The sequence below is a fragment of the Eutrigla gurnardus genome (genome assembly GCF_963514095.1).
Source record: "Eutrigla gurnardus genome assembly, chromosome: 19".
Lineage (NCBI taxonomy): Eukaryota > Metazoa > Chordata > Actinopteri > Perciformes > Triglidae > Eutrigla > Eutrigla gurnardus.
The window spans coordinates 5946787-5974700 of NC_139930.1; the positions used below are offsets into that span (position 1 = coordinate 5946787).

Here is a 27914-nt window from a genome sequence, read left to right on the forward strand (position 1 = left end):
ACACTTTTTCATAATAAAAATGAAAAATACAGTTGACATGGCTGCACGATATAAGGGAGTTCCTTAAAAAAGCCTTAAAAATGCCTTTTAACACATTTCAGTAAAAACGGTGGATCACAGTGTACTGTTTCTTTAAGGATTTCTGTACTCACTGCATTCGTATAACCTATTGATCCTGAGGATGTCGATATCAGACATGCCCTCCCTCTGCCCAATGGCCACAGAGGAATCTGGGACGGGAGTAATGGTGTCTAGTCCATACGATGACGCAAAGGCAGTCCTGGAAAATCAGAAGAATAAATCATGGAAAACCCTCCTCGTTATCTTATTTTGTAAAAACTTCTCAATAAAAAACAATCAAAGAAACATTTTTTGAATTGCTACCTGTGCAAATAAGGTAGCAAACAAACAAGGTTCAAATGTTTTGCAGGACAACATAAAACAATAAAGAATATCTCGATAATAATTATAACAACAATTTCTGTGTGAATGCTGGATGCTGAACAGCTGACTTGCTGGTTTAAATGTGTAAGAAAGTAAATCAGCAGAAATAGTTTAAGAAGTGGGAATCAGTTCAAATAGTATAAAAGTTATTGAATAGTTGAATAATTTCAATCATGTATAAAAGGAATATTTTAGGTCTTTTGTAAAGCTGACACTACATTTCATTGCGGGCTTAATGTGCAAATAGAAGTTAGGAATATTGCAATATATTCCACGGATGGTTTAATTGTTATGAATATCCTCATTAGGTCGACTAAAACCAGAAATGTACAAAAGACGTGGAATTTGGAACATTCACTGATTAAAATGGAGAAAAACGTTAGTTCTGAAAGTATTAATGACATGAATAAGAAAAGTAACAGCTCACACGTCCTAACGGAGATGAACATGATGTTTGAATGAAGTTTCTATGTTGAAAAATGTAAACAATAACAATCAGTGGAATGTTAGAAGAAGACCTTACCTTCCGTAATGCAGAACAGAAGTGTAGTCGTACGGCGTGTTCAGGTTGTCTGTGTCCTTTTTGTGGAAGTCAAAGGTATTTGCTGCAGAGTAAAACAACACACACACACACACACACACACACACACACACACACACACACACACACACACACACACACACACATATATATGCAACTTAAATGTATTGTGTTAAAGTTCCTCATCATATTGTCTTTACATTTAAGTGTCATTGTGCACATTGATGAAAAATGTACGTATCAGTTCCATGAAGGCCTGCCTATGTGTGTGCTGCTGACCTCCTGGGATATTCTCCCAGTGGATCCTGACGTGCTGGTCCCTGTCGCTCCTCGTGTGCTCGTGGTGGAAGCCGAGCGCGTGGAGGAGCTCGTGCTGAACGACGCCGCGTTCGACACAGCCGTGCACGGACAGAGAAACCACCTGCTTGCCTCCGTCTTTGCCGATCGTGGACCAGCACCTGGACGGGACGACGTTTCAAAAACTTCAGCAGGTTTGAACAGGCTGGTCACCATGGCGACCGTCTCCTCTACGACGCCACTACTCACCCCAGTTTGCTCTCCAGGCTCAGGTAGTCGGACTGACCGTGGCGGGGAACGAAGCGGACGCAGGTTTTCTGGTGGAAAGTCGCCATCGCTTCCTCGATTGTGGCCTTTTCTGTGTCATCTGCAGCGAAAACGAGATAAACCTTTATCGACATCCAAACACAAACAACTTGCCCCAAAAAACCCTTGTCACTAAAAGTTCCTTTGTTCAGATTTTGGAAAAAAGTTTCTTCCTTCCAACGTATCTAAAACCAGCTAAATGTAAATCCTTCCTGTGAGCGACCCCGGAGCCCTTACAGAAGTAATCGCTGAGGCTGTAGGGGACTTCAACGAGTCCGTTGGAGGATTTCTGCCATTTGCAGTAAGTGTGCCAACATTTCATGGCATTCCTCGTGTGTGGAAGGACGACGTCCCCCTCCACCAGGTTCTGGCTGACGCCTGGAGGGAGACAAAACACGGGCGGTGTGGTGAACAGATGCACAAACTCACAGAGCATTATGGCACTTCCCCTTGAGGAAATGAAGCGCACCTTTATTTGCCTGGAGAATCCTTGAAGTTAGGTCTAAACGGCGAGGCCCTTCTGTCTCAACACCTGAAACGAGAGGATTGGGATCAGCGGACATGAAGAGCCGCCGTGCAATCAGACGTGTGGAACACTGAGGTGAGTAATATCAGTTACCTTCGTCCCATGGTGGTCGCTCCTGCAGACACACAGTGAACGTAAGCAGGAGGCATTAATGCATGAGAATGCCATGAAAATATGCTTAGATTTATTTATTGTATTTATAGTTTGGTGAGCTATACCTTCATGTATATGTTGTATTGATGTATTACAAATCTTGTATTATGTGCTTATTGTGTGGTTTGTTTGCCCTCTGATGTCTCATCTCTTTTACCTGTTTTATTTTTGTGTCTTTATGATATTTAATGACTCGAGTCAAAAGCCGTCAAATGCACGTGTAAGTCTAAAAATCACAGCTGGCTATAAGCAGATGTTTGTAAGTAAGAAGAAGCAGGTCAACGGGGCCAGAAAGCTATAAATAGACATTTAGGAGTTTCACATGGAAAACAAGTGACTCACCAGGGAATCGCTTTGAGCCGAGAGGCCCAGCAGCAGGACCAGGACAGCAGAGAAGAGACTCAGGCTCATCTTCCAGGAGGTAAAGGCTGCTCGGTAGAGAAGTCTGACCACAAAGGTTGCAGTCCTGCTTTTATACAGGCCAAAGGGCAGGAAGTGTAAACAGACTTACTCTGACACTGACTCCTGAACAAACGTTTTAATAAAAGGATAATCTCCAACGGGGAAACTCCCTGAACCTTTCCAGATGGCAGCCGGACGAACGTTAAAATATAAAACTCTGCATGTGAAATGTATTTACACGCATATAAGCATGACCATTCAACCAAGAACTTAATGCTTTACATCCAGACGGACAAGCTGCTCCTCTTTACTGATGGACGACAGCCTTGAAAACCAGATTGCACATCTCAAGGGATTAATGACAGTTATTAGAGACCTAATCCACCGTGGACACGCAAATCTACATACACACACACATAATGCACCGGGTCACAACCGGAGGTTTCACATGTCTCTGAGCCGAAAACTCAGCTTTTCACAGAACCGAGCAACAGTTGGAATTTGTATAAATGATTTCCAAATGATCTTTAATTATTATGTAGTGTGTAGTGAAGCCACGCCCCCCGCCACACACTCCATTTCTTACTCAGCGTACTTTAGTGTGTGCTCCATGGAAACTCCCTCCCTTAATAAAACGACCAGTTTCCATGTATTGCCATCGGCTCGTCCCTCATGGACAGCGAGGCTGCTGGGTAACATGAGGCCGTCTGGTGGGTGGCGAGCGTTTACAAAGGCTTTGCCACTAAACAGTCCAGGCACCACCGCTCCCTCCACACCGAGACATTTTACTGGGTTTTCCACTTCTCACACACACAACTTGTGTTTTTACGGCTGCAGCACTCGATCAAATGGAAATATTGCAGATGTCTTGGGAATCATTTAAGTGGCATTTTCCATCCCAAAGACAGACATATTTATTTGGGATCAAAGTGAGTTAGTAATGAGGAGGCGGCTTGTCTCCTCCAAAGACCACCACTCTTTTAATTTCATCTTCATGGTTTCTTCAGACGCTACTCCATTAGCTCTGATTAATAAAAAAATGGCAGTCCCTCCTGCTGACATAACCGGTTCATGGTTGTAGACCAGCAGGGACCAGCACCGAGTTAGCGTTGCTGGAAAAGGGATATCCGTGAGGAGCATCAGTACTGGTCCCCTCAGAGAGCATTAGAGGTAAACAACAGGCAGTCAGTCAGTCTCACGTGTCCACAAGAGACCAGGCAAACACCAGAAACAAGCAGGTAATGTAAACAAGAACAGGGGATTAAGAGCTGAGGCTCAGTGGGGGACAACAGGGAATCTGGCAGGCAGAAGGTCTGGGTGGCTCTAAGAGACTATGAGGAGCCGACATAGACCTAGGATCTAGTCACCATGACATCTCTGAGATATCTATCAAATTCCAATTTTAAAATCATTTTCAAAATGTATTAATCAATTCATACCTGTGTGTGTGTGTGTGTGTGTGTGTGTGTGTGTGTGTGTGTGTGTGTGTGTGTGTGTGTGTGTGTGTGTGTGTGTCTGTGTGTGTGGACTGAGTGATGCTGAAACAGGCAGAAAGCACAACACACAAAGTTGCTGGTCCCACAATTTCTATTTATTAACACACATCTGATTTATAGTTATTTACAACAGCATGTTACAATGTGGTCTTCTACTTATTTTACAGATTACAAAAATAAATGAAAAATGATATGATGAATAAAAATGGAACTTTTGTTTTGTTTGAATGTTTCCTCCTATTATCACATTTGCGTTTCTCTTCCAAACACCAAATCTGCATCTTTAACTTTGTTTATAAAGTTTTTTTCCCAGAGTTCTCCACAGCGTCTCGCTGGTCCGTCTGCTGTGGTCAACGACCAGACTTGTGATGCAGGCCGTCAGACGCTGGTCTCAATGTGAGGCGACATCTTACAGGTCAGCATGCGGGACAGGAGTCTGTGCTGCTGGTGGTACCTGCCACACACACACACACACACACACACACACACACACACACACACACACACACACACACACACACACACACACACACACAAATACAGACATCATGAGTGAGCTGCAAATCAATAAAAGGCCATTCATTGTAACATAATGGCGCCATCACCTGCTGAAGTAGTGTTACTACAGGGACAAACATACTGTAAGATCCCACTGAGACTTTATCCTTGACTTGAACTCATGAAGTCCAGACATGACACATAAAGTGTGTTTTTTTCTTATAAAAGGGGAATTTCAACTCATTTAACAATTCCAAATGTTTAAACAACACAAATGTTTCATTTAAAATGCTCTCGCCACATTTCCTGTGGGTTTAATGGGATAACCAAACAACACTATTTAAGTGCATTTAGATGATATACTGACTTGTTGATGACTCTCTGGATCTCTCTGTTCTCCTCCTCTCTGAGTTTCAGCAGAACCTGCTCCAGGATGGGGAGCTCCAAGTTCAGATACTGGGCTACCTGAGAGAGGAGGAGGGGAGGGGAGGGGGGAGAGGAGGGGGGGGGGGGGGGGGGAGGAGGGGAGAGGAGGGGAGAGGAAGGATGGTTTACAAATTAAATCTGTGAGGTTGTTTGTATGTACATTGACAAATAAGAAATGGCATAAAAGACACTCCCATATATGTTGTCACCCTTACAATGATAAACACAAAATACATAATAATGACATCTATATAAATATGTTTTAAACCGTCTACACTGAACAAAAATAAAACGCATCACTTTTGTCTTTGCTCCAATTTTTCATGAGTTGTAATCAAAGATCTCAGACTTTTCCTAAATACACCAAAAGCCTTTTTCTCTCAGATGTTGTTCACTAATGTGTTTAAATCTGTGTAAGTGAGCACTTCTCCCTTGCTGAGACAATCCATCCACCTGACAAGTGTGGCAGATCAACATGCTGCTTAGACAGCGTGATTATTGCACAGATGATCCACAGCTGGACACGCTGTCTTCCATCTGCCCTGTTGAAGTGAACGCTTCTCCAAAGTGCCAGACGCCATCGGAGGTGAGCATTTGCCGACTTGAGACGGTTACGATGAACAGCAGTCAGGTCAAGACCACGTGAGGACCACGAGCATGCAGACCAGCTTCCCTGAGACGGTTTCTGACTGCAGAAATGATTTGGTCGTGCAAACCAATTGTTGCATCAGCTGTCCCGTGTGGCTGATCTCATAAGATCACACGATCTTGCAGTGACAATGCCGGATGTGGGCTGGCGTGGCTCCACGTGGTCTGCGGTTGTGAGGCCGGTTGGATGTACTGCCAAAATCGTATGACTTTGGAGACGACGTATGGTAGAAAAATGAACAATCAAACCAAGTAGTTGGTGCCTTTTCTCTGGGTGCTCCACCTTAATTTGTACACCTGCTTCACACACTTCATGTTGAAACTCTCTGAAGGTTTAAGAAAAGCGCCAGTGAAGTTAATGTAGAAAATGGAGAGGAAGTTTGTTTCGGCCATGTCAGTCATAAGAAAGTCCGACGAGCCCGTATGTGGGAGCAGATTCATCGGGCGGAGGCCTATTCTTTCTGGTGACGTTGTGCTTTCATCGCTGTAAATGTTATGTTCCAGCTGTTAGATTTAGCTGAATAATAAAACAAATAGATAATAGCCAAAATGGATAATAAAGGCAAAATGGCGGTGCTGGTCTACCATACAACATAGTTAGAGTGGTGATATACTGTCAAGATATTGAGAAGATGTTTCATGTATAAATGTCTAGTTTGTTAGGATCTGCGGTGCCTTGTCATTTCCCCTTGTTTCTCCTGTGTTTTCCCCTCCCTTCTTGTTGCATGTTTGTCTCCCTCTGTCTGTCAGTGTCGTCTCAGGCTGGCCAGGGCTGACCTACATTCTGTTCATCAGCCTGACTCATCTCACCTGCTGCTCCACTCACCTGCGGTCCGTCTACTCTAATCACCCGATAGCTGTCTTAAGCCGGTCCTTCCCTTCCAGTCTCCGCCAGTTCGTTGTGAACCCAACCGTGGTAACACACAGGCCTAGTTCGAGAAGACTTTGTGCAATTCTGCTTGTATTTTTTCATATTGTGATTTTTGTCTGAAACCTGCTTTTTTCCCTCTCGGTGCTACAGAACCGCCACACGCACCAGCCCGTCCAGTCCTGCCCAGCCTTGCCTGTTGTCACTTCTATAACCCAGCTCTGGAGTTTCCTCTGAGGACCGTCTGGAACTGCTGCCTTTTTTTAACTCTTTTAGTTGTCATTAAAGACCACCTTTTCTGTGAACTCCTGTCTCAGCGTCTGCATTGTGAGTCCAGTTTTGAAATACTACGCAGCGTAACATAGTTAGCCTTAATTGATATTCTTCCAGTAAGGAAGATGGATGTGCTTCTATTGGTGGATGTAGCTCTTTTGGAGGTGGGGCTAGAACACTCACATCGTTGCTGACTTCCTCTTCGTCCATGTCGATCAAAAAGATCTTCATGATGTCATCAGAAGGTCCCTGTAGTATGCGCTCCCATAGGGGCTGGTCTCGGTTACTGAGCTTCCTCTTCTCTGGACACAAAGACAAGATCAGAGGAGCTTCTGGTGTTCTACGTAGAGTATTTCATGAATGTGTGACAAACTCTACCTCCACTCTGGTGAACACAGTACAGAGCAAACTCCTGAGGATCGTTCTCTATCTGCAGGAGGAAAAGACAAGTATTCAAACGTTGCCTGGATCCTTGTTCCGGTTACTTCCCAACCTGTTTCTGGTCTGTTTCGATGATTTTTGATGATACACTTTTTCTCAATTGCTTATGCAACACAATATTGTAACACAAACCCCTGAATTTCCTGCTATACACTCGACCACGACACATCATTCTCTAACATTTGGTGTTTTTTTTGTCTTAAAAAATGTTGAGGCAGAACATTTTTTTTAATATACATTTCTATGACATCGCTATGAAAAAGGCACACAAAAGCTCACCTTGAACTTGTTTAGCAGCTGTTCGATGACCTGGTTGGTGGTCATCCTGCTGGTGATGCGGACTTTAGTTGGCGTGCCGTAGGATGGCGTGAAGATAGACGTCTGTAGGAGAGCCAGTGCATTCATTTAACGGCTGGTTTAATTTCCATCCATTCTATTCAAATACATATCTTGTTTCGTTTGTGGCGTGATAGACAGTTAATCCATTAAATTCTATTTTACAAGCTACGATATTTGTCATATTCTGCGGGAGAAGAATCAGATAGATTTATTCCTTCAACATGGACTTAACTAGCATTCCACAGAACCTACCTTATAGTTATAGAAGTGTCCGTTGATAGAAAAGCGATGTTGTCTTTCTTTCTCTCTCTGTGCTGCTGACTTGCCCCTCCCCCTCCGCCTCTTGACCAATGAGGCGTCACTCATGCAGCGAAACAGGTTGGACTCGGCCTCCAGCTCGGAGTTCTTCTGCCTGACGGGACGCAGTGTGGTCGTCTCATAAACAGCCGGGCCTTCGGAGAGTCCACACAAACTTTACAACTTTTACTGAAGGAAGTCTGAGTTCTTCTTACTCTTGTATTAACATTGAGGAGAATGGCATTATGGGATAGAGGAGGGAAATAAAAACAACCTGGTAAAGGTTTGGTGACTACTGTGTCCTGCGGCGTCTCGGCGATCTCGTCTATCTGGTGAAGGTCAACGTACTCTCCCCATCGGGACATACCCCTGCAGAACGGGACAGAGGGAGTCAACTCAGAGACTTAAAACTGATCCCAACTCCAACCTGCAAGGAGAGACAGCATGCAGTTTTACATCCTTAAACCTTTATGACGTCTCACCCAGCCGCTGATCTTATTTTCCCCTTGGCTTTAGTGTTTTTGTGTGCATTTAAAGGTTCATGTCCAAAGGGAGTTGCTCTCCCCCACAGACACTCTGATCCTGAACTGACTGACACTCTTGCCTTTGCTTCTGTAAAGTGGTGATGTCACCAAGTAGCACATTTGCATATTTGCCCAGAAGCTATTTGAGCACAGAGCTAGTAAGAGTGGAGCTAAGCAAGCTAAGCATGGAGTCTCCATGTTGAGAAGACTAATGTAAATGTCCTTTTTATGGACTTCGAAAGGAGCCTAAGAGCAAGAGGCTCAAATCCATTTTCTCACTAATCCTAAGAGCTACAACTCCTCTTATCTGGTTATGGTCAGGGGCAGAACATTTCGGACAAGTAGAGTGGCTGACCAATCAGATGGGACTGGGCTTTTTGGGAAGGAGGGGCAGAAGCTCACAAAGCTTTTCAGCGAGAGGCTGCCGCACAGCCTGATGGGAAAATAAAGTGTTGAGCATGTAAACAGGTTGTAGACGAAGTAAACGCCAGAAAAGGAACATAATAGGTCCTCTTTTAAAGCACGCTTTGATGAAAGACGAATGCAGTGAAAATTATGAGTCATTGAAAGAACTATAGGATAAGAAAACATGCAACATAAAGGCTGCTAAAGTTGGTATGAATGATCAATCTAAGAGTCAAATATTACCTTGTAATCTAACCTGTTCCCTTTGAAATAAATAAACTAGTCCTACTCATTGTAGCATTTAAGTGTCGTGTTACTTGTTTTATTCTTTCTCCAGCTTTATCGTCTCAAACAAAGATGACATAACATCAGCAATGGAAATCAATCCATCAGCATAACAGAGTTTGTGTAGAAGAAAGTCTCTGTGTTGCTGACATGTTAGCAATATGACACAAGAAGCTAAAGCTACCTCTTGTCCCCCATCAGGCTGAGTGGACTGGTGGGGTTAGGGATCACAGGAGAACAGGGGGGCATCTGTTTACTGTCCTGTATTTTCAGCCTGATGGGTCCCCGAAGCCCCCAGGAGATGTTGAGGAAGCCTTCCACCACCACCACTCCATCACCACCCTGTTAGAGACAGACCCAGAGACACCTGCACGGTGTAGGATTACCGTCGCACATCCAGTCAACACACAGCAATGTAATAGCTCATAAATAAAGATGCGTACACTTAAGTTATGAAAAATGTCCAACAAATGATAGAAAATGTAATTGTAACCCACCTGGGAGTAACTGAGGTGCAGTTGAGTGTGGTCCTTCAGGAAGCAGTTGTAGGTGTTCAGCAGTGACAGAAACGCTGCTCTGAAACGAACACACACTAATATTCATACCTGGAAAAGCTATATTTTATAGTTTGAACACGCACTATCTATCTATACATCCATGTGTGTATATGCACACACAATTTAATTATATATAATTTATATATTTAAGTTATTTACTAATTGCAACAAAACAAATTATGTATTTATTAATTAAATACATTTATTATTTATTTAAATAATTTAATCTGAATTATTTCTGATTGTCTAGATAGATATGCATATAGATATAGTCGTCAAAATGTTGTTTACTTTGTTGTAGTTTTTGTTCTATGTGTTGTATTTTTCAGTGTATATACATAAAAAAAAACACTTCCTCGTATGCGTGGCCACATACTTTGTCAATAAAACCTACTTCTATAATTATGTGACATATACTGGAGTACTCCAGTATATGTGACATACTGGAGTACGTTCAGGCTGAAGTCGGCTGCACAGGAAGTGACCCACCTGGACAGCGTCCTCCCGTCCCCTGCCTGGATCAGTGGGAGACGAGCCGCTTGCTTCATCTCTGGTTATTGCCGAGAGGAAACAAACGGACAAATCATTCACAGCAAGTAGGAGACAAACGCCGATGGCTGCCGACTGGTTCAGTGGTTCTCCCTCAATAAAAACCAGCATGATGTCCACGATGAACAACAAAGATGTCCCCCTTCATAAAGTAACTAGAAGTCTTACCTCTCTTACATGACAAATCAAAGCTGTCCTCTTTATTCTGCTTCTTTGTCCTCGTCTTTCTTCTCTCTGGGCTTTAAATATAGCTTCCCTCTGTCTCTCTCTCACTCGAGTTTTGGTGTTATATTTATCCCTCTCCTCTCTCTCTCTCTCTCTCTCTCTCTCTCTCTCTCTCTCTGTCTCTCTCTCTCTCTCTCTAGCCGTGCCTTTAGTCTTTCACTTTCTTTTTTTTTGTGCAGTCTCCGAGAGATTTAATAACAGTACTCCACCCAGTAACCAGTGATGACAGTGTAGAGCGGCCATTTGTTTATTCTGCCTGAGAGCAGAGATTGTTGGAGAAGCCACGTGGCTTCTCTCTCTCTCTCTCTCTCTCTCTCTCTCTCTCTCTCTCTCTCTCTCTCTCTCTCTCTCTCTCTCTCTCTCTCTCTCTGTCTCAGCCTGTTTGCTGGTGGAGGAAATATCTCAGGTATTCAGCAGTTGTCATCCCAGCAGCCACAGCACTCCCCGTTCTGACTGACAGCTCACTCTTTAAAAGGTTTAAAAAGGTGTAGTACACAAACGCTCTGTGTAATGCTTATGGAATGCAAGAAAAGCCCATATTATCAAACTAAAAATAATATAATAATGACAATAACTTTATTTGTATAGCACCTTTAAAATGTGCTTTGACAGACAAAGCAAGGAAAAAGCGAGATTCAAGGCGATATAACAGCAGAAAGCCAAACATTTTGACTCAAGTAAATAAATATTTCTAATGTCAAATACAAAATGAAAAAATGTACACAAACAACATGCGCACATGGTATTACCAGAACATCATCAGAATGTATAAAATGGGATTGGTATCATCAACATCATCATGTCAGACGTGTGACATTCGTATACCTTTTTATTCTAATGGATAAGCCAAGTCAGAAGGCCTTCATCCTAACGCGATTGCAGTTTTGACTTACAAATGATCAGTACTGTATAAAATACAAACGTGCATGCAAGAACAAGACCAAATCAGCTATAGTTGGGCAACAACACCCAGAGAGCACCTTGTAATGGGATCACACCAGCTGCTACACCAATTCAGACCAGGAGAGTAAAGTGGCTATCCCTATTTCCTATCCCCCTACTGAAGGGGCTCAGACTCCCATCAGGCCCATATTCAAACCCTTTATTTTGATCTCAGCAACACACTTGTAAAGTTTCATGACTGCATCTTGCATGGGGACACTATTGCTTTACAAAATGTTCCTGTCTTGTGCAAAACTTCACTTCAATCATCAGTAACGCAACATGTTAGCCAGGCACCATGACAACCACGCCACAAACATATATGATGGAATATTAAAGGACAGCAGGTTTTTATGCATCTCTATAATATTCTACATTATTTGCATATAATTATCCATGATTGGCAAAGCATCCGGCAAACCACAAGCCATGTTCCTTATTCCAGTAAATGTATTACAAACTGGGCTTTCTCATATAGGCTACGGAGAGCTTCAAAACCGCCAGTGGTCATTCTCATCAACTGGTTGATGATGATGATGATGATGATGATGATAATAGTACTGTCTCATTGTGACAACCACAGTTCTGACAACACCATGGAGTCTGTAAATAATTGGAATATTTAAATCTTCTTTTTCTGGAGCTCATCAGGGATCCATGAGGTCTGCCATGGTGCAGCTTTAAAGCTGCTCAACTGCTCATCTGAAAGCTGTTTTTGGTCCACCGAGTTCTCTCATTTCTGTCCAATCAGTCATCGTGTGTCTTTCAAGCCTCGACATGCAGCTTTATGTCCCCTGGAGCAAATACATCTGTGTGTGTGTGTGCATGTGATGCCTTTTAAAAGTCAATGCAAAGCCATCAACGCAGGAGAACTACTGATAAGTGGTCAACAATGCAAAGCAAACAGTGTGTTGGAGTCCAGACCGAGAGCTGAAGGATTTCTGCTGCTGCTGATGGAGCGAAGAACAGAAACCAAAGAATCTCACAAAACAAGACCGTCGGGGATTTGTTTAATAGGCCGTTTAAAAGAAATAGGTCATCGGTGCAAAACGCATCACCTTGTTAAGAATTTTTACAACCATGTGTCACGGTCACTTCCCCACATTCAGTGATCCATCATTTCCAACTTCACTTCTGGTAAGTAAGCTATTCCCACATGAGTTTAAGTGAAAACATTAACATATAACTGTTTAACTGGTGACTACAAATGGAGACATGTTGCTGTTCTTAGATACTTATTTCCAGCGAAGAGATTTTTTTATTGTTAAACCGGAGCCGGAAAAAACATAGCCAGCAAGCCAAGAAAGAAGCCAAGTTGGACCATAATGACACACCCAGTTTCTCCCTATATTGCCTTCCTGTATGCCACTCCTCCTGTCTGTCTCTCTCCCTGTCTCCCATTCTCCTCTCCTTTCTCCTTTTGTACTCTATTCTGCTGTGGGACGTGCGCTCCTTCACTCACATGCATAGAATTGACCTAAATATGACGTAATGACGGCATACTGTCTGCTGGCTTCGGTTGTGTTCTCTTATACTGATCGACACAATTTGCATGTATTTTAAATACATTTATAAATGTATTTGAAAAAATTAAAGTAGAGCAGAACCATAAACTGGGTTGTAATACTCAAAATGATGAAAAAGGTATTAATGCTATATAAATCCACGTCTAAATCTTCACGACTTTTGAATCGTGACATTGATTTCTTGTTTCTTGAAGATGACAATGAAAACAACTGTCTGGTATTCAGGTAATACTTTAGCTCTCAGGTTGTAAATATCAGACCAATGGTGCATTCAGGTAGATTCTGTATTAATGACCGTTGTTCTAAGTTAAAACGTAGAACTGTTTGGTGTCTTTACTTCCACAGTGAAACTCACTTTAACAAACTGAAGAATAAAAGTACTCGTTCCTACCTGGCCCAGTCTTTAGTCTCCAAACACATGAAGCTGATTCACTCCATGTTTGATGTCCTGTACTTTGAATATGTGTGTGTGCATGTGTATGCGTGTGTGTAGGTGTGTGTGTGTGTGTGTGCTCATAGGTCCAGAGTACAGTGCATGCGGTAGTTGAGCTTGTGTAGCACGCTGCAGCAGCTGGTTAATTATTACAGGACACGTTGAGACAGCGTTGAGAGGGAGGGGCTGACTGACACCAGATATGACTTTCCTGCTTTGTGTGTGTGTGTGTGTGTGTGTGTGTGTGTGTGTGTGTGTGTGTGTGTGTGTGTGTGTGTGTGCCCCTAGAGAGAGAGAGTTAACCCGTGATTTGTTGTTTGCCAACTTTCAACCCTTGACCTCACCAGTTTTGAGTTTCTCTCACACACAGAACAATTTGAAGGAACACTACAAATAGACGTGCAACAATGTTGGCTCTAGGCTTAGTTCACCAACGTTTCCTCTCCTATCGCACTTTTCTCGAGTTTTTGTCAATAAAGCTAATCAAAGCTTTATTATTATTATTTTCTCCACTTGCCAGCTATAGCTAGATGACTCATAAATCAAGCTGAGCAGCAACAGGAGTGCTTTGTTTCACCCTGAGAGGAGTGACTGATTCATGACAGATTGGCGTTGTGTCACAATCATGTCAGAGTTTCTGTTGGCGTAAAGCTATGGCTGGGATTACTGGACACAATATGCTTGTTTTACACACAGTACATTCAGAGAGCAGGGTTATAGATTGATAAAGCTCCCCAAGGTGAATTTGTGGATTGAAAGTTTGTGCACGTATGTGCAGCACATCATAATGAAAGCCTGAAATGAAGTCACTGAAGAAAACCTTGAGAAAACCAAGATCACAGTTTTCAAATATTTGCCGAATAAAGGCAACCAGTTGCAGCATTGAAGAGTAGACAGCGTGCAGCTGGTCCTATCAGGTTACAGCTGCAGGTTCACAGGACAAAGAGAACGATAATCCAGGAGTGTTTCCTCACGAGCAAAGAAGTCCAAAAGGGAGGAGGCGAAAGAGTTGGAAACTAAGCCAGGTCAAAAAAACTAGAAATACTGACTAACGCTGGGAAGCTTTCTCACGACGAACAAAGACAATAGGTCTAATCCCACAGGAGGTCTAATCCCAGCAGGAGGTCTAAGGCGGAGAGACAACGAGGTACAGGTGAGACACATAAGGGCAGGAAGGTAATCGGTCAGGAGGGAACACAGGAGGGCGGGGAAGTCAAAGACACCTGAAACGAGAGGAGAAGTGAGGACGGGGAATGGGAAATATCTAAATAAAACAGGAAATGAAAGCAAGACGACAAATAATATGATAACATCACTTAAGAAGCAGGCATGACACTGATCATCATGCTGATTGTTATGTGGATTGCAAGCTCACAATAATGCCAAACCAGGACAGGTGTTGGTGTGATCATCTGAGTCCCCTGTGCATGTGAATAAATACAGATTGACAAGACGGTGCTGTTTTAAGGCCAATCCTTCTGATTGAAAGTAATTTATTCCCAAAGACTGGCGTGAGACTTCCAGGTGGGTTGCAGGAGTTTTATTAAGGTCACCAAATAAAGAACAAGAATTTCTTCAAACCTCTTTTATTTAACATTTATATTCCAACTCGTCAGAAAATGCTAATAATTCAGTGGACTTTCATCCAGGAGATCAATGTTCGTGTCCTGAATTTATTGTAAATTGACATTTTGTCACCAAAGCTAAGTATGTGAATAATTAGCGTGCTTAGTCACGTGAGTCACACGAGTCGTCAAGTTAACATCAACCATTCTCTTTTCTTAAACTTCAGTAAGTAGTTTTGTCACCCAATCCTAACCTGCATGTAACGAGTGTATATTGATACGCAATCCTGACACTTTGAAAACCAACTTAATGCACTAACCAAGCATCGGTATTTAATGAGTTGGGAGATAGAATGTGTTGAGCATACATTGTTTCCTTAACAGATGAGAGGAAATTAATGATTGAATGAGCTAGCCTGTTAACTCCACCTAAATGCATTTGATTGGTCTTATTTATAAAGTATCTAATATATGTATATTTCTTTTTCAATGATGCAGAGAAAAAGTTGAGATTGATCAAAGATAAATCTTTTGAAAAGGGCTGGTTTACCTATCCAAGATAGTAAAAGGTGATGAGGAAATGGCAAAATAGAACATTGATTTAATCACAAATCTCACATTTTAGTGAGCCAGTACCAGATTACTTTATTAGCCAAAAAGTAGGTCCCCAGAAAAAAAGTTTGGCAAACATTGCTACCCACATCCATTTCCTGCATGGAGTTCCACATGGACCAGTGCTTGGTCCTCTTCTATTTTCTACTCTATTCTACTCTTCTCTATTCTACATGATACCTAATATTAAAATATATCAGTTTCATTTTTATACATATTATTCTCAGGTCTACTTTGATTCAAGCATCTACAGGTCAGTCTTACAGAAGATAAAAACTGGTTATCTCAGAACTTCTTTACAGTCAACTCAAATAAATTGCGAAGTTATTGTCAAAGGTTCCGATTGTTGGCAGAGCAGCCATACAGCGGCTACCTGTGTAAAACCCATGTTGTCAGCACCGAACGCGGAGGAGAAAGAAGGAAGACGAGAGAGACGCTCAGTTTGCCTCACATGGCACTCAGCACCGCAACAGCTCACAGGAGGGCTCTTTTATTAACCACGCCCACCAGACAGGTGGCTTCACCTTCACAGTTAAATCATATGTCACCGTCAATGTCCTGATAAATAAACATAAATAAATAAACAATCAATAATTGAGAATAATTGAGAGCACCACTCAACACCAATTCTTTAATCATTCACATTTTGTCACATCTAGGGACAGTCATTGCAGAAATGTTTGTGTCACGTATCCAATATTATATCTACATCATCTGAACATTTCCATTTTATCTGCAAATCAATATATTGCCAACTTTCTAACCCCTACGAGCCGCAGCTTGAGATCCTCTGGTAGGTCTCTATTAATATGTTGAGGCTAAAAAAAGGCTTAATTCCTTAAACAGTTTGATTATTGACTGTATTTGTCCTATAAATCAAATCTGTTAAATTTGTCTTTATTTTATTCTGCTTGGTTTTTATATTTTTTGCAAATCACATTATAACTTGTTTTGGAAAAGTAAAGTTTATAAATAAAGTTATTATTAGTACTAGTAAAGAACAGAAATCTGCAGATGTTTATAACATGTGAAAGATAATTTCCTTCACTCTTCTTCGTCCCTTTCTTACCACAGAGACAAACATGTGCAGAGCAGCTCCGAGTTCAGTTTCTTGATGTTGGGAATTTTAGCAGAGGATGGTCTCAATTTATAATCGAACCACAGAGTACACTGAGATTCTGCACAAGTCCGCCCTGGAGCCGGAGTATTGACAGATCCCGGTGTTACTAAGAACACCAAATTAATACCAAACGTGAGTTTTAAGTGTAACCATGCCTAAGAATTTACTCTCTCAGGAAAAAGAAAACAGCTGTTTAGATCAACTGTTAGGAGACAAACTGTGATTCAATGCTCCATAATGACATAACATAAAGGATGTAATAAGGATAGGAAGGATACATGCAATGCAAGAGCCATGCCAACAGTAGATACAGTGATGGGACACACACACACACACACACACACACACACACACACACACACACACACACACACACACACACACGCTGTGACGCTGCATTGTTGTTTCTAATTCAGGAGCAGTTCATTTCTGTGCCAGCAGAGGGAGTCAGAGTGTTAGTACACAAGTGTACCTGAACTATAGTGCTGACTCAGTGGTCCCAGGCTGTAGTAGTAGTAGTAGTAGTAGTATTAGTAAGTACTCGTTTTCATTTTTTAATCTTGGTGTCATATTGGGTCTTTCAATGTGTCTCAGATACTTCTGTGGTGTCCTGCCTTTATTAGAAAAAGCAATCCTATACCCTGAACGACAGCACCACCTAGTGGTTTGCAGTGTCTTCAATGAAAGAACTGCTAAAATGACCTAGTGTAGCTTTATGTGTAGCATGTATGCGCGTTGTTTGATCTAACAGAGGCAGATTAGCATCAAACAAATACACAGTACAACCGGGATGAAGGGGGAGACGGACACTGGGCAAGGAACCAAACGTCTCTGAGCTTTGTCACGTGGGATGACAAAAACAACGGCCTGACATCATTTATGGTGAGTTGTGCCTGCTGAGTACAATAGTCGAGTCCGTCCAAAGCAGCACGGATGAGGAGCAAATGAGCAGAAATGCCATTCCTTTCCTAAAATAAAACAGGACATACAGGCTGGCAGGCAACAGGTGGACACAAAGGCTGCCTCCTGCATGTGTGCGTGTTTGTGTGTGTGTGTGTGTGTGTGTGTGTGTGTGTGCATATGTGTGTGTGTTTATGTGATAAGCCTGTGTGTACATTTACTTGTAAAAATGTATGTGTGCAGAAGTTCTACAGTAGAATACAGTGAGATATGCTTTACATGTATAATTGATGATATTTATATATCAATATATATCTATCTATATATATATATGTATAATTATTATATATCATTGTATAGAGTTAAGTGAGCTATATCTGTGTTTTGTGTATGTTTCCGTTGTAGCTTCACTGACACAAATGTGACTTATTTTTTATCTGACACACCATTTAAGAGCGGAGCCTTGAACACAGCTCGTGGTTGCGTCGGTGAATAAACACTGTTGTTGATCACTGTGGATGAGGATCGCTCTCCAGCACTGGAGCCTTGGGAGCTTTGAGCAAAGCTACAAAACCTGAGTGACTGTACATGAGGACAGCTAGCAGCTGCCACTGTCCATCACACACACACACACACACACACACACACACACACACACACACACAGTGCGGTGTGTGACTGAGCTGGTCCCTGTCCACCACAGAGCTCATGGCTGTTCCCCGGCCAAGACGCACACAGTGAAGAAACTCACCAACCAGACGGTCTCCTTACCTGCCATGGGAATCTAACCGTTCACTCGGCGAAGGCTACCCGTCAAAAAGCTTCATCAAGCCGGATCCTACTTGAGCCACGATGAAGGTGGAAACCATTTCAGTCCTTCTGCTGGTTTTGGTCAACTCCAGTTACGGCATGCAGAGAGGTACGTAGGTTTGCTGTGATTTAACGGTGTCTGTTTTGGCATAAGCTGTCATTCAGGTATTGTACACATAAACCTGTGTGGGTTCTGTAGGCTGCACCATGGCATTCATGTGTAGAAGCTGTTTACTAATCATTATAATCACAACATGGGAACTGAATAACAGAACAAGGAAAAAGGATGGTAAAAGTTTCCCTGGGAATGTGTGCACTTCAATACAGTCAGCAATGGATGGGGAACAGAGAATCTTTTATTTTGGCATTTTTACCTTCTGTGAAGGCTTTTTCCAGAAGAGATCACAGGTGGAGTTCACCGCCATACGTGGCTCTGAGATCACCTGTTTTCCAACACACCCTGCAGGGAAAAGGAGAAGGTGTTTATAGGCCTCCGCAGTGTAAATCTGACTAAATCTATATCCTTCCTACACTCCGGCGTATCCTGTGAGCTTGCTGCTGTAAATGTGTTCAGGAACCGATTCACCTCCACCACGGCACACCTGCCAGCAAACATGATCAGATCCTGCTGGCACCATGCTACACTATTCCTGTAGAACTTCCGTGGCTCTCATATATTCTGCCATTTGAAAGTATCAGTGAAAAGAAAACCGCCCCAGACATAAAATGGTCATCTCGTGGGTCACTAAAGAGTTTTGACCGCTGCGAGTTCGGCCGCGGGCTCAGGACACATGAGATGGGCACCGTATCAAATGCTGGCACAGTTTTACAGTCACATGAACAGGCTTGCAGAGCAGACCGTTGTTATACAATACATGTTTTATAAGTACAGATGTACATGCTGCAGATTGGCTCAGGGAAACAGGTGGTGTAGATGCTGACACATTCTGCCAGGGTGGATAGTGTAGCCGGGTTGGGTTGCCATGGTGCAGGGCCGGGCATGACAGACGAACTGAGCTTTGTGTAATCGGAAGGCTTGAACAAAATGTGGATGGCACCAGGCGGCAACGTCCGGTTCTGAGAATTCAAGCCAATGCTGAACTTGCATTCTCTTCTACTGGCCATCAGGGGGCGACTCCTCTGGTTGTATGAAAGAAGTCTGATTGCGTAGAAGTCTATAAGAAAATGACCCTATTTCTCACTTGATTTATTATCTCAGTAAACATTATAAACATGAGTTTATGGTCTCAATCTCTAGTTTCAAGTCTTCTTCAATATGATATAAAGCAGGGGATGCTTTAGGAGGGTCTACCTTGTGACAGGTCGCTACCATGGTGTCGCTACTGCGGCTTTGCTCCCGTTGAAATCACGCTACCGATGTAATTAGCTACAAAGATGACCTTAACACTAAGCTGTAAAGTTTACCTTGAATTACGGAATCTAACTTCACACCAGAAACCAGATCAAGCTAGATGCAGTAAGGCTGTCCATGCCGGGGTCCGGTATGAGAAAACAGTTTTTGTCTTTGAACTTTAACTTAATTGGTCGACTAAAAGGGTCTTCTTCAGTATTTGGTTGTACTGAGCTCCAACCTGTCGGGTCACTTGTGGTTGCAAAGAAACATAATCGTCGTCCACACACCAATGGGTGATGATGACTACGTCCACTTCTTATACATATAGATGGCTTATTGGTCAAATGATTATCTGTTAATAACTACAAACCCCAAAACCGTGCCACTTTTTTACTATTGGTGATATTTTCAAAATAAGAAAAATATATTTTCAGAGGCACTGACATTCTTTTCATCATACAGTGTAAATGTCCTCAGTACCTGGAGGTAATAGTGTGTTGTATTGTAAAGACTGTCCTTAGCTGCCATTTCTCTTTCTAAAGAAGTTCCAGGATGAAGCTCCTCAAAAGCTTCAAACATCTATTAATGTGCTGGCTACACAAGCAAGATGTGAGTTAATTAGTCATCAGTCATTTTTAACTTTGGACAGAGCCGTGCTGGCTCTCCGCCTCCTCCCCCTCAACACATCCAGCTTCATACTTCTTCATCCACAGACACGAGTCCGATGCTGCTTCTATCATGTTATCTCACATTAGGAAGAAAGTCAATGAGTGCACGTCCATAATGCTGAACCTTTCCTTTAAATGCACAAAAGTCTAAAGATTGTCAGACTGAACTTACAAATGAGCAATGGCCTGTTAAGATCAAGTTGAATGGCTTCTGACAGTTTTAGAACATGTGACTGCAAATGACTATTGAGCAACTCTGGATTGACGAGCATTATTATTTGATCATGATTAATATAATTGGCTCTGTGTTGTGGTTTTGAGGCGTGGGTCGGTTGTGCAAAGCTGGGATGGATGACACAAAAGGATTGACTGTTACGTTCTGCTGGCTTTCATCAGCCAGGATTTGATTTTATTTGAAATGAATGTGAGCAAACAAATACAATGGTCAATCATTATTAATGCGAAAATAATGAAATCTGTTATGAAGGCCTCCCCAAGTCACAGCGGTCTCTTAAAGGGCAGCATGAGCCACAATGACAACTCTGGTACGGCAGAACATGTAACCAGGCAGAAACTACATTTTGCCGTCTTTTGTAATCATCCAGGTAATTTGTCAGGTAGTATTGTCAAACATGTTCTAGCAGGATGACTATCAGGACCACTTATGCATTTAATGCAGCATGATAGGTTAAAGGGGGGGTCTGTGAATGGACCACTCTGCACACTTCTGATCCACGGACAGAACTCAAGCAGAAAAACGTGTGTCAGGTCTGCGTGACAGAATCGGAGAGAATGTTGTTTACAGTTTGATAGAAGAATGGAGAGGATAGCAAACACAAAAGGATGTTACGAGTTACAGCCTCTAGAGACCTGATGACAGAAAATGCAGAGAAGATGCGATTGAGTGAGAAAGATTATTTATTCAGTGGTCATTGGTATTAATATGCATCAACAGTGGAGACATAAATGATATTTGTGAAAGACATTGGCAGAGCAAGTAGATACTGGTATAAAATGATAGTTCGACATAATGGCTAAGATGTACTTCTATTCACTATATTCACTTGTTATCGATAATATATAGTAATTTAAAGGGATATTCAGCCTTAACCCGACACAGCCAGGGGCGGCGCCCCCTGTAGGCAATATAAGCAGCTGTCTAGGGTGACAAAATTACCTCAAGAAAAAAAAAGTTGGTCATTGTTTTTCAGAAAAATTGGTTCATTATAGTCAGAACATTATATAAATGTATGTGCAAACAAACAGGGAGATGAATGTGAATTCTTCTCAAGACAAAGTTAATTGTAATTTTGCATAATACTGTTTTTTGCTTAACACACATGTTATTTTCACTTGAAAACAATTGAACACATTTTATTTGTTATTGTTCATGAGACAAAGTGAATTTACTATTCACTATACTTTTATTTTACACATTATATTTTGGAGTGGAGAGAACATGTCCTGCACAGCCTGCTCACACAGTAGGATCCTATTACATTTCATATGTTGTTACTTCTTACTTCTTTCACACAGCCCAGTGGACAGTCAGGTGTTTATTAGTCAGATTCTACATTCTGGTGCATCATAAGCACTAATGGTTTGAAGACCTCTTCAGAAGTGCTGTGGCTCCACCTAGTGGTTAAAACACTTATCTCTGAAGAATCGATGCTGAATACACACCCAGCGCCAACCTCCACTTCTGGAAATTGCCTAAAATTGGAATTCTCTCTACTGGCCATTAGGGGGCGACTCCACTTGTTGCAAAAAGAAGTCTGGCCTCAATGCTCTAGTTCCACTTCTGGTGCAACACAGTTTTAAGCTCCCCATCAAAGCTAATATATTCACGTTCTATAATGGACACACAGAAACATTAAAATACAGAAACGAGCCATAATGAGAGACAGTTTGTTGTGATCAAGTAGGCTTTTGCAATCACAGTAGAGGCCAGATGTGACCACGGTAACTGGCCTCCTCTGAAAGCCTTGACAGTACTGTATCACGGCTGGTGTCTAAACAGCATTTCACAACACGAACCCCACACAAGGTCAAATCTGCTGAGTCATGTGGCTAAACCTTCACCCTTCATATGTCCTCCATCTGTTCAGACATAATATTGGCAATAGCAAGACAAACATGGTGTGAGAAAAAACACTCATTCTGCAACAAACCGACCCAACCCCGATCTCATTTTAGTGTGTTAGCATGCAAATATCGCAAAGTGCAGCTGAGGCTGATTAGAGCGAACTTTTGGAAGTATTTGGTCATAAACCAAAGTATTGGATAAATTAAAGTGATGACACTGAGATGAAAAGTCAAAATCATCCTGAGGGGGGACATGAATCGAATTAAATGAAATCTATTATTATTGGGAAAAGTCACACGCACATAAATCCAACAATGTGAACATCATGGAGAGAAATTCTTCATCAAAGTAATTTTGATTCATCCTCTAGGAAATGTGTCTCTACCCAATATCATAGCAATGCACTTAACTTTGGGATCATCAGAGTCATGAGGTCCACCCTGTGGGGAACATGAATGTCTGTGCACCATTTCATTCATAACAATCCAACAGTTGAGATATTGCAGTCAGGTGGTGGACCCACTGACCGACAAACCAGAGCTGCCAACGGCTAAAACAAGAACCAGGCAAGCAGAGTTAAGCCGGATCCATACCAGTGGGGGTGTGTGTTGATGAATTATGATGAATGTATGCAACTATCTGTGTATCTGTGTCTAACACAGCAGCACTTTGCATGCTCTTTATGACTTCACACCTAGGATCACTTTGACTATGAGAATAAACAGGAAGGAAAACTTTCCAGGTTTTCCCTCTGTGACTCCCTGTAGTGGATGGACCTCAGACTTTCAGGATTAAGTCATCAGTAACTACTTGTGTATTTAAGCCAGCATGAATATCACCAGTATGAAATCAGCCATGAAACCACATATGAATTACAAATCATTAAATCATGAGATCTCGCTTTGAGAGTTTGTATTGCAGTTATCCCGATCATGACAATGATAATAGAGGAAGGGTAGCGGTGTGGGAAGTACATGGGCTCAGTTTCTTAGGGTTTCACGAAGTATCTTAACGTAGAATGAATTACTCGATGCCATGATTGCTTGACAGGTTATGTGAGAAAGAAGTGTTAGAAATTAAACACTGCAGGAATAGTGACAATAATGCACTTTCCATGATTAACAGGCTGTGTCAGATTACCAAATGTTGAAAGTCAGCTGAAGAGAGGGACCGCGTTCATCCTGTTTCAAATCAAACGCACCACTAGTGTTTTTCATTTTGTTAGTTAATAAGTGATTTATTTTGAAAACAACAAGAAGTGTGTTCATTTCTCTCAAGATTTCAAAACTACTTGGTTACTTTTTCGCCTGCAACCTTTTAAAAAATGAATTACATTATATATTTACAGTCCTTGAGCGAGACGTTCAAGTGGTTTAGCATTCCTCTGCAGCCACTGCAGTGCTCAACATCTACTCACACAAGCGTTTCACTCACTCACCCAGCCAGTAAGCCCTGAGACACATGTAGGCCAGCCCTCGGGTCCATTATAAGATTTTAGACTGCTTACATGAAATTAGTTAAAGGCACAGTGTTTAGGATTTGGTGCCATCTAGTGGTGTGGTTGCAGATCACAACCAGCTGAATACACTTGCGCTCACTCGTCCCTTTACAAGACTGAGGAAAGCATCTATCCATCCATCCATTGTCTACTGCTTATCCTGTATTCAGGGTCGCGGGGAGTCGATCCCAGCTGACATTGGGTGAAGGAAGCCGGAGAACCCGGAGAGAAGCCATGCTAACATGGGGACATGGGGAGAACATGCAAACGTATTATATTACTTTAGGAACAACTGAATTCAGTGTGATGCCGTACTGGTTTTGTACTCTCCTCACAAGCATGTCACAGAAGTACAAGAGACCTTCAGGTAACCAGTAACCAGGGTTTCGTTTGTCCATTGTGGGCTCTGTGGAAGTAAGGCTGTGCAAAAATGACGCATTCAACCTCAGAATTCATCTTTTCAATATAAACTTCAGTTTTCACAGGAAGTAAAGTTTTGGCAATGAAAACATAGTAATGAATATAAAATGACATTTCTGTGACTAGACCCATACAATGCTACACACTGGCCCTTTAATAAGGGACATATTTCTGTGACCTTGGCTCCCAGTGTTTAAACCCGAGGGTTAACCTTGTCCAAGTTCCAGTTTGATTTACAGTAGTAATGAGTTCATGAGTCAAACAGCAGCAGTGACCTGGGACTGGGGGTGTGGATGTGGACTGCCTTTTCCCAAATATGTGATTGCGAAACTTTTGTTTCACAAGACAAAACAAGCACAATGTCCTTTAAGCCCTCATCCTTTATTCTCCTTTATTTTTCTTCTTCACTTTCTTCTCCATTCCTTTCCCCCTCCTCTGATGTTTCCTTCTCTGCTCTCCTCTGTTTTCTATTTTCCCTCTTCCTCTCCTTAGTTCATACAAAGTTTAAAGCAAGACGAAAGTCTCTGATCTGAATCCACGTGTAAACAGTTGCCGCCTCACCGCATGTGCTGCTACTATCGTCCTCCAACACTTTGAACACATCTTTTCTTTGTTTGTCTTCCCCTTCCCCGGCTCAATATACTCACTCGGAGGGAGAAATAAATAAATATCAGATCACCTTGCCCTTAACTCACTCATTTTTCTTACAACTCCCTTTTGTTATTGACTACATGGATGAAATATATGTTGATCAATTCCATAGACTGTATATAAGAAGTGGAGTCCAGGACTCGTCACACATTGGTTTGTGGACTACTTTTTGAAGCCACAAGTTTGGCATTTTGGCAGGTTCCAGTAGTGAGAGTGGATCTGATGAACACAAGCGACAGAGCAGCACCTTGAGCAGAAACCTTACTGCATCTATTCCATCTGGATTCTGGTGTGAAGCTGCTAACAAAGTTATCTTCATAATTCATGTTCAACTTTACAGCTAAGAGTTGAAGTCATCTTAGTAGCTGCACTGGTAGAGTGGACACTATGGTTGTAACGCCACAGTAGCAACACCACAGTAGCAACACCACAGTAGCAACACCACAGTAGCGATAGCACACTAGCAACCATATGGAAGCAAAACATTGATAGCAACCTGTCAATCACAAGGGAACACCGCCCCTAAAGCATCCCCTGTTTTATGGTCAACTTGACTCTAATTGGACCATCACTCCTAAATAAACATCATGCTGATTGAAGAAGACTTGAAACTAGAGATTGAGACCATAAACTGTGAGAAGTAGGGTCATTTTCTCATCAGACATCTTTTTACAACCAGAGGAGTCGCCCCCTGATGGCTAGTAGAGATAATGCAGGTTGAAGGCACTTAATCGTTAACTTTTCTCTTGGGAACCAGAGGTTGCTGCCTGATCACATCTTTACTCTGGATTCACCTGGTTTATATAAGTATCAATATATCAAGTTATCAAGAACAGGTGGTTGTGATAGCTTGTACACACAGGACCGGTAATTTACCCACTTTCTTTTTAACAAAGACCATCTGTGGAAACGATATAGTGGAGAACAGTTTGCACTTGGGATGGAGCCTATCCTTGAACCTTAAATTAAAATGGCTTTCCCTCTGCCATCCTCTCTTCATTCCAATCCCTTTTTTGTATCCTTTCCATCCATAATTTATAAAACATGCAACATATCTCTTCCTCTCAAAGTCTCGCTCCTCTGCTCTATTTGTGTCAATGTTCAGTTAGTATTAAAGGTAGGATGAAGATATTAATACCATATTGAACTAGTTGGAATCCAGTGGTATCAACCACATCATCCTAGCCTGTCTAAGTTCTAAAGTTAGGCAAACATTTGGCGAGGCAAATCTTCGATGGTGTCCCTTGACCTCTCACCTCAAGATATCTGAATGAATATGGGTACCCACTAGTCTCCACTTTACCCACATGTTCCCTTTATGCTAACCCGATGCAGTTTTTGGCCTGTTTCACTTATTCTAAAAGTAATGTATATTAAATATTTCTGCAGCCTGGGGTCCCTAAATATTCTTGGAATTTCATTACTTTGGTATTACTGGGAAGCTGAGATTCTTGTGGCTCCAACGAGCCCAACTGTATTCAATGTGTGATGATGTTAGTGCCCATAGTAGCCATTTCACATAATTCGGCCATTTTTTCAGCCTCAATCACAGACTCATTCAACTTTACAGCCACTAGAGACAGAAAGCATTCATGGGATGGTTGTCTTTCCTAGGTATATTGGCAATGAATGGGTTTCTGAGCAGCATCCGTTCTCGCCATCAAATCACAAATAAATAAACACAATTGTGGTATTTTCAAGATTATTGATCATTATTTGTAATTGGAAAAAAATATAAAATCTAGCAGTAAATCTGTTTGACAAATGGTATCAAGCAGAAAGTACTTTGACTTTTGAGAAACAAGTGATTTAATTTAATGAATGAATGAATGCATTTTTCTCTCCGGGTTCTCCGGCTTCCTCCCACAGTCCAAAGACATGCAGGATGGGGATAGGTTCATTGATGACTCTAAATTGCCCGTAGGTGTGAATGTGAGTGTGAATGGTTGTCTGTCTCTACATGTTGGCCCTGTGATAGACTGGTTACCTGTCCAGGGTGTACCCTGCCTTCGCCCAATGACAGCTGGGATCGGCTCCAGCCCCCCAATGACCCTAAATACAGGATAAGCGGTAGACAATGGATGGATGGATGGATGAATGAATGTATTTTTATTCATGATGTATGACTAGAACTTGACACACACTGCTGAGCTGCATCTCAAATGAATGTTCAGGTTCCCAGCCTTCTATTTGCTCGTGATCTCCAGCTAAAGACCACCTGTAGAAATATCGGTCACTAAATACTGTAAAAATTTGTAACAAAAGTCTTGATATTTCCCTTGTATGTTAGCGCCTCGTATCATCACATTGTTGGAGACTTTGGATGTACTGCTGGATCACAACGCCACCTTCATCTGTGAGGTAGAGTCCCGCCCCCCTGCTGAAATCAGCTGGACCAAGAATAATCACCCAATAATGTAAGTTTACACCTGAACCTCTTAAAAACAGTATCCATAGGAGTCTACTACTAGGTTCGTAAAGGACTACCATGCATATTATAAAGAAACTCAAATTTGAATTTTGTATAGTAAAAAAAAACAAAATAAATAAAAAGGTCTCTCCTGCTCATAATCGGTCTCCTGGTTTTTTCCTCACATCCTCCTAAATGCCCCACACAGGTACTATGACACCCGGTACATTACCAGGGAGCAGGGGCAGATGCTAAGCATTCCTCGTGTAAAAGAGACAGACAACGGAGAGTACTGCTGCCTTGCTAGTAACGGCATCGGAGAGGCAGCCAAGAGCTGTGGGGCTCTGCAGCTAAAGATGAGTATGTCTGCTTTCTTTCTAGGCTGCTGGGCTGGAATTTACACAATCTTGTTTTGGAGT

At 42.0% G+C, this 27914-nt stretch overlaps 3 protein-coding genes across 4 annotated transcripts in view; 1 reads left to right on the top strand and 2 right to left on the bottom strand.

Annotated features, from left to right (window-relative positions):
• Positions 1 to 132: 132 nt before the first annotated feature.
• Positions 133 to 2678, bottom strand: LOC311029326 (hatching enzyme 1.2-like; the record flags this gene model as incomplete). Its single annotated transcript, XM_084034422.1, has 8 exons — positions 133 to 280; positions 968 to 1049; positions 1265 to 1443; positions 1532 to 1649; positions 1826 to 1966; positions 2058 to 2120; positions 2208 to 2229; positions 2610 to 2678. The coding sequence occupies 8 exons, from the start codon at positions 2676 to 2678 to the stop codon at positions 133 to 135; spliced, it is 822 nt and encodes a 273-aa protein (XP_083890548.1).
• A 1560-nt stretch (positions 2679 to 4238) lies between these two features.
• rassf6 (Ras association domain family member 6) lies at positions 4239 to 10364 on the bottom strand. 2 transcript variants are annotated; one of them, XM_084034581.1, is made up of 10 exons: positions 10216 to 10362; positions 9667 to 9745; positions 9354 to 9511; positions 8230 to 8324; positions 7911 to 8110; positions 7599 to 7700; positions 7257 to 7308; positions 7062 to 7180; positions 5031 to 5128; positions 4239 to 4619 (listed from the first exon to the last, which is right to left on the bottom strand). In XM_084034581.1, exons 1-10 carry the CDS (start codon positions 10272 to 10274, stop codon positions 4544 to 4546), a joined length of 1038 nt encoding a protein of 345 aa, XP_083890707.1. In that variant the 5' UTR covers positions 10275 to 10362; the 3' UTR covers positions 4239 to 4543. The 2 variants fall into 2 exon arrangements, with proteins under 2 accessions (XP_083890707.1, XP_083890708.1); XM_084034582.1 differs by lacking the exons at positions 4239 to 4619; positions 5031 to 5128 and adding an exon at positions 6298 to 6388 and having other exon boundaries at positions 6967 to 7180; positions 10216 to 10364.
• Positions 10365 to 18311: 7947 nt separating this feature from the next.
• Positions 18312 to 27914, top strand: part of musk (muscle, skeletal, receptor tyrosine kinase) — a 32846-nt gene continuing 23243 nt past the window's right edge. Inside the window, exons 1-3 of the mRNA XM_084035306.1 lie at positions 18312 to 18517; positions 27376 to 27502; positions 27704 to 27855. Coding sequence (XP_083891432.1) covers positions 18451 to 18517; positions 27376 to 27502; positions 27704 to 27855 — 346 coding nt within the window. The 5' untranslated portion in view covers positions 18312 to 18450. The remainder of the gene's footprint in view (positions 18518 to 27375; positions 27503 to 27703; positions 27856 to 27914) is intronic.

Coding starts and splice junctions, on each gene's coding strand:
- rassf6 (XM_084034581.1), bottom strand. CDS start 10,274: ATGAAGCAAGCGGCTCGTCTCCCACTGATCCAGGCAGGGGACGGGAGG. Junction 9,512..9,666: donor TGCACCTCAGTTACTCCCAG/GTGGGTTACAAT, acceptor TGTCTCTAACAG/GGTGGTGATGGAGTGGTGGT. Junction 8,111..8,229: donor AGTCACCAAACCTTTACCAG/GTTGTTTTTATT, acceptor GACTCTCCGAAG/GCCCGGCTGTTTATGAGACG.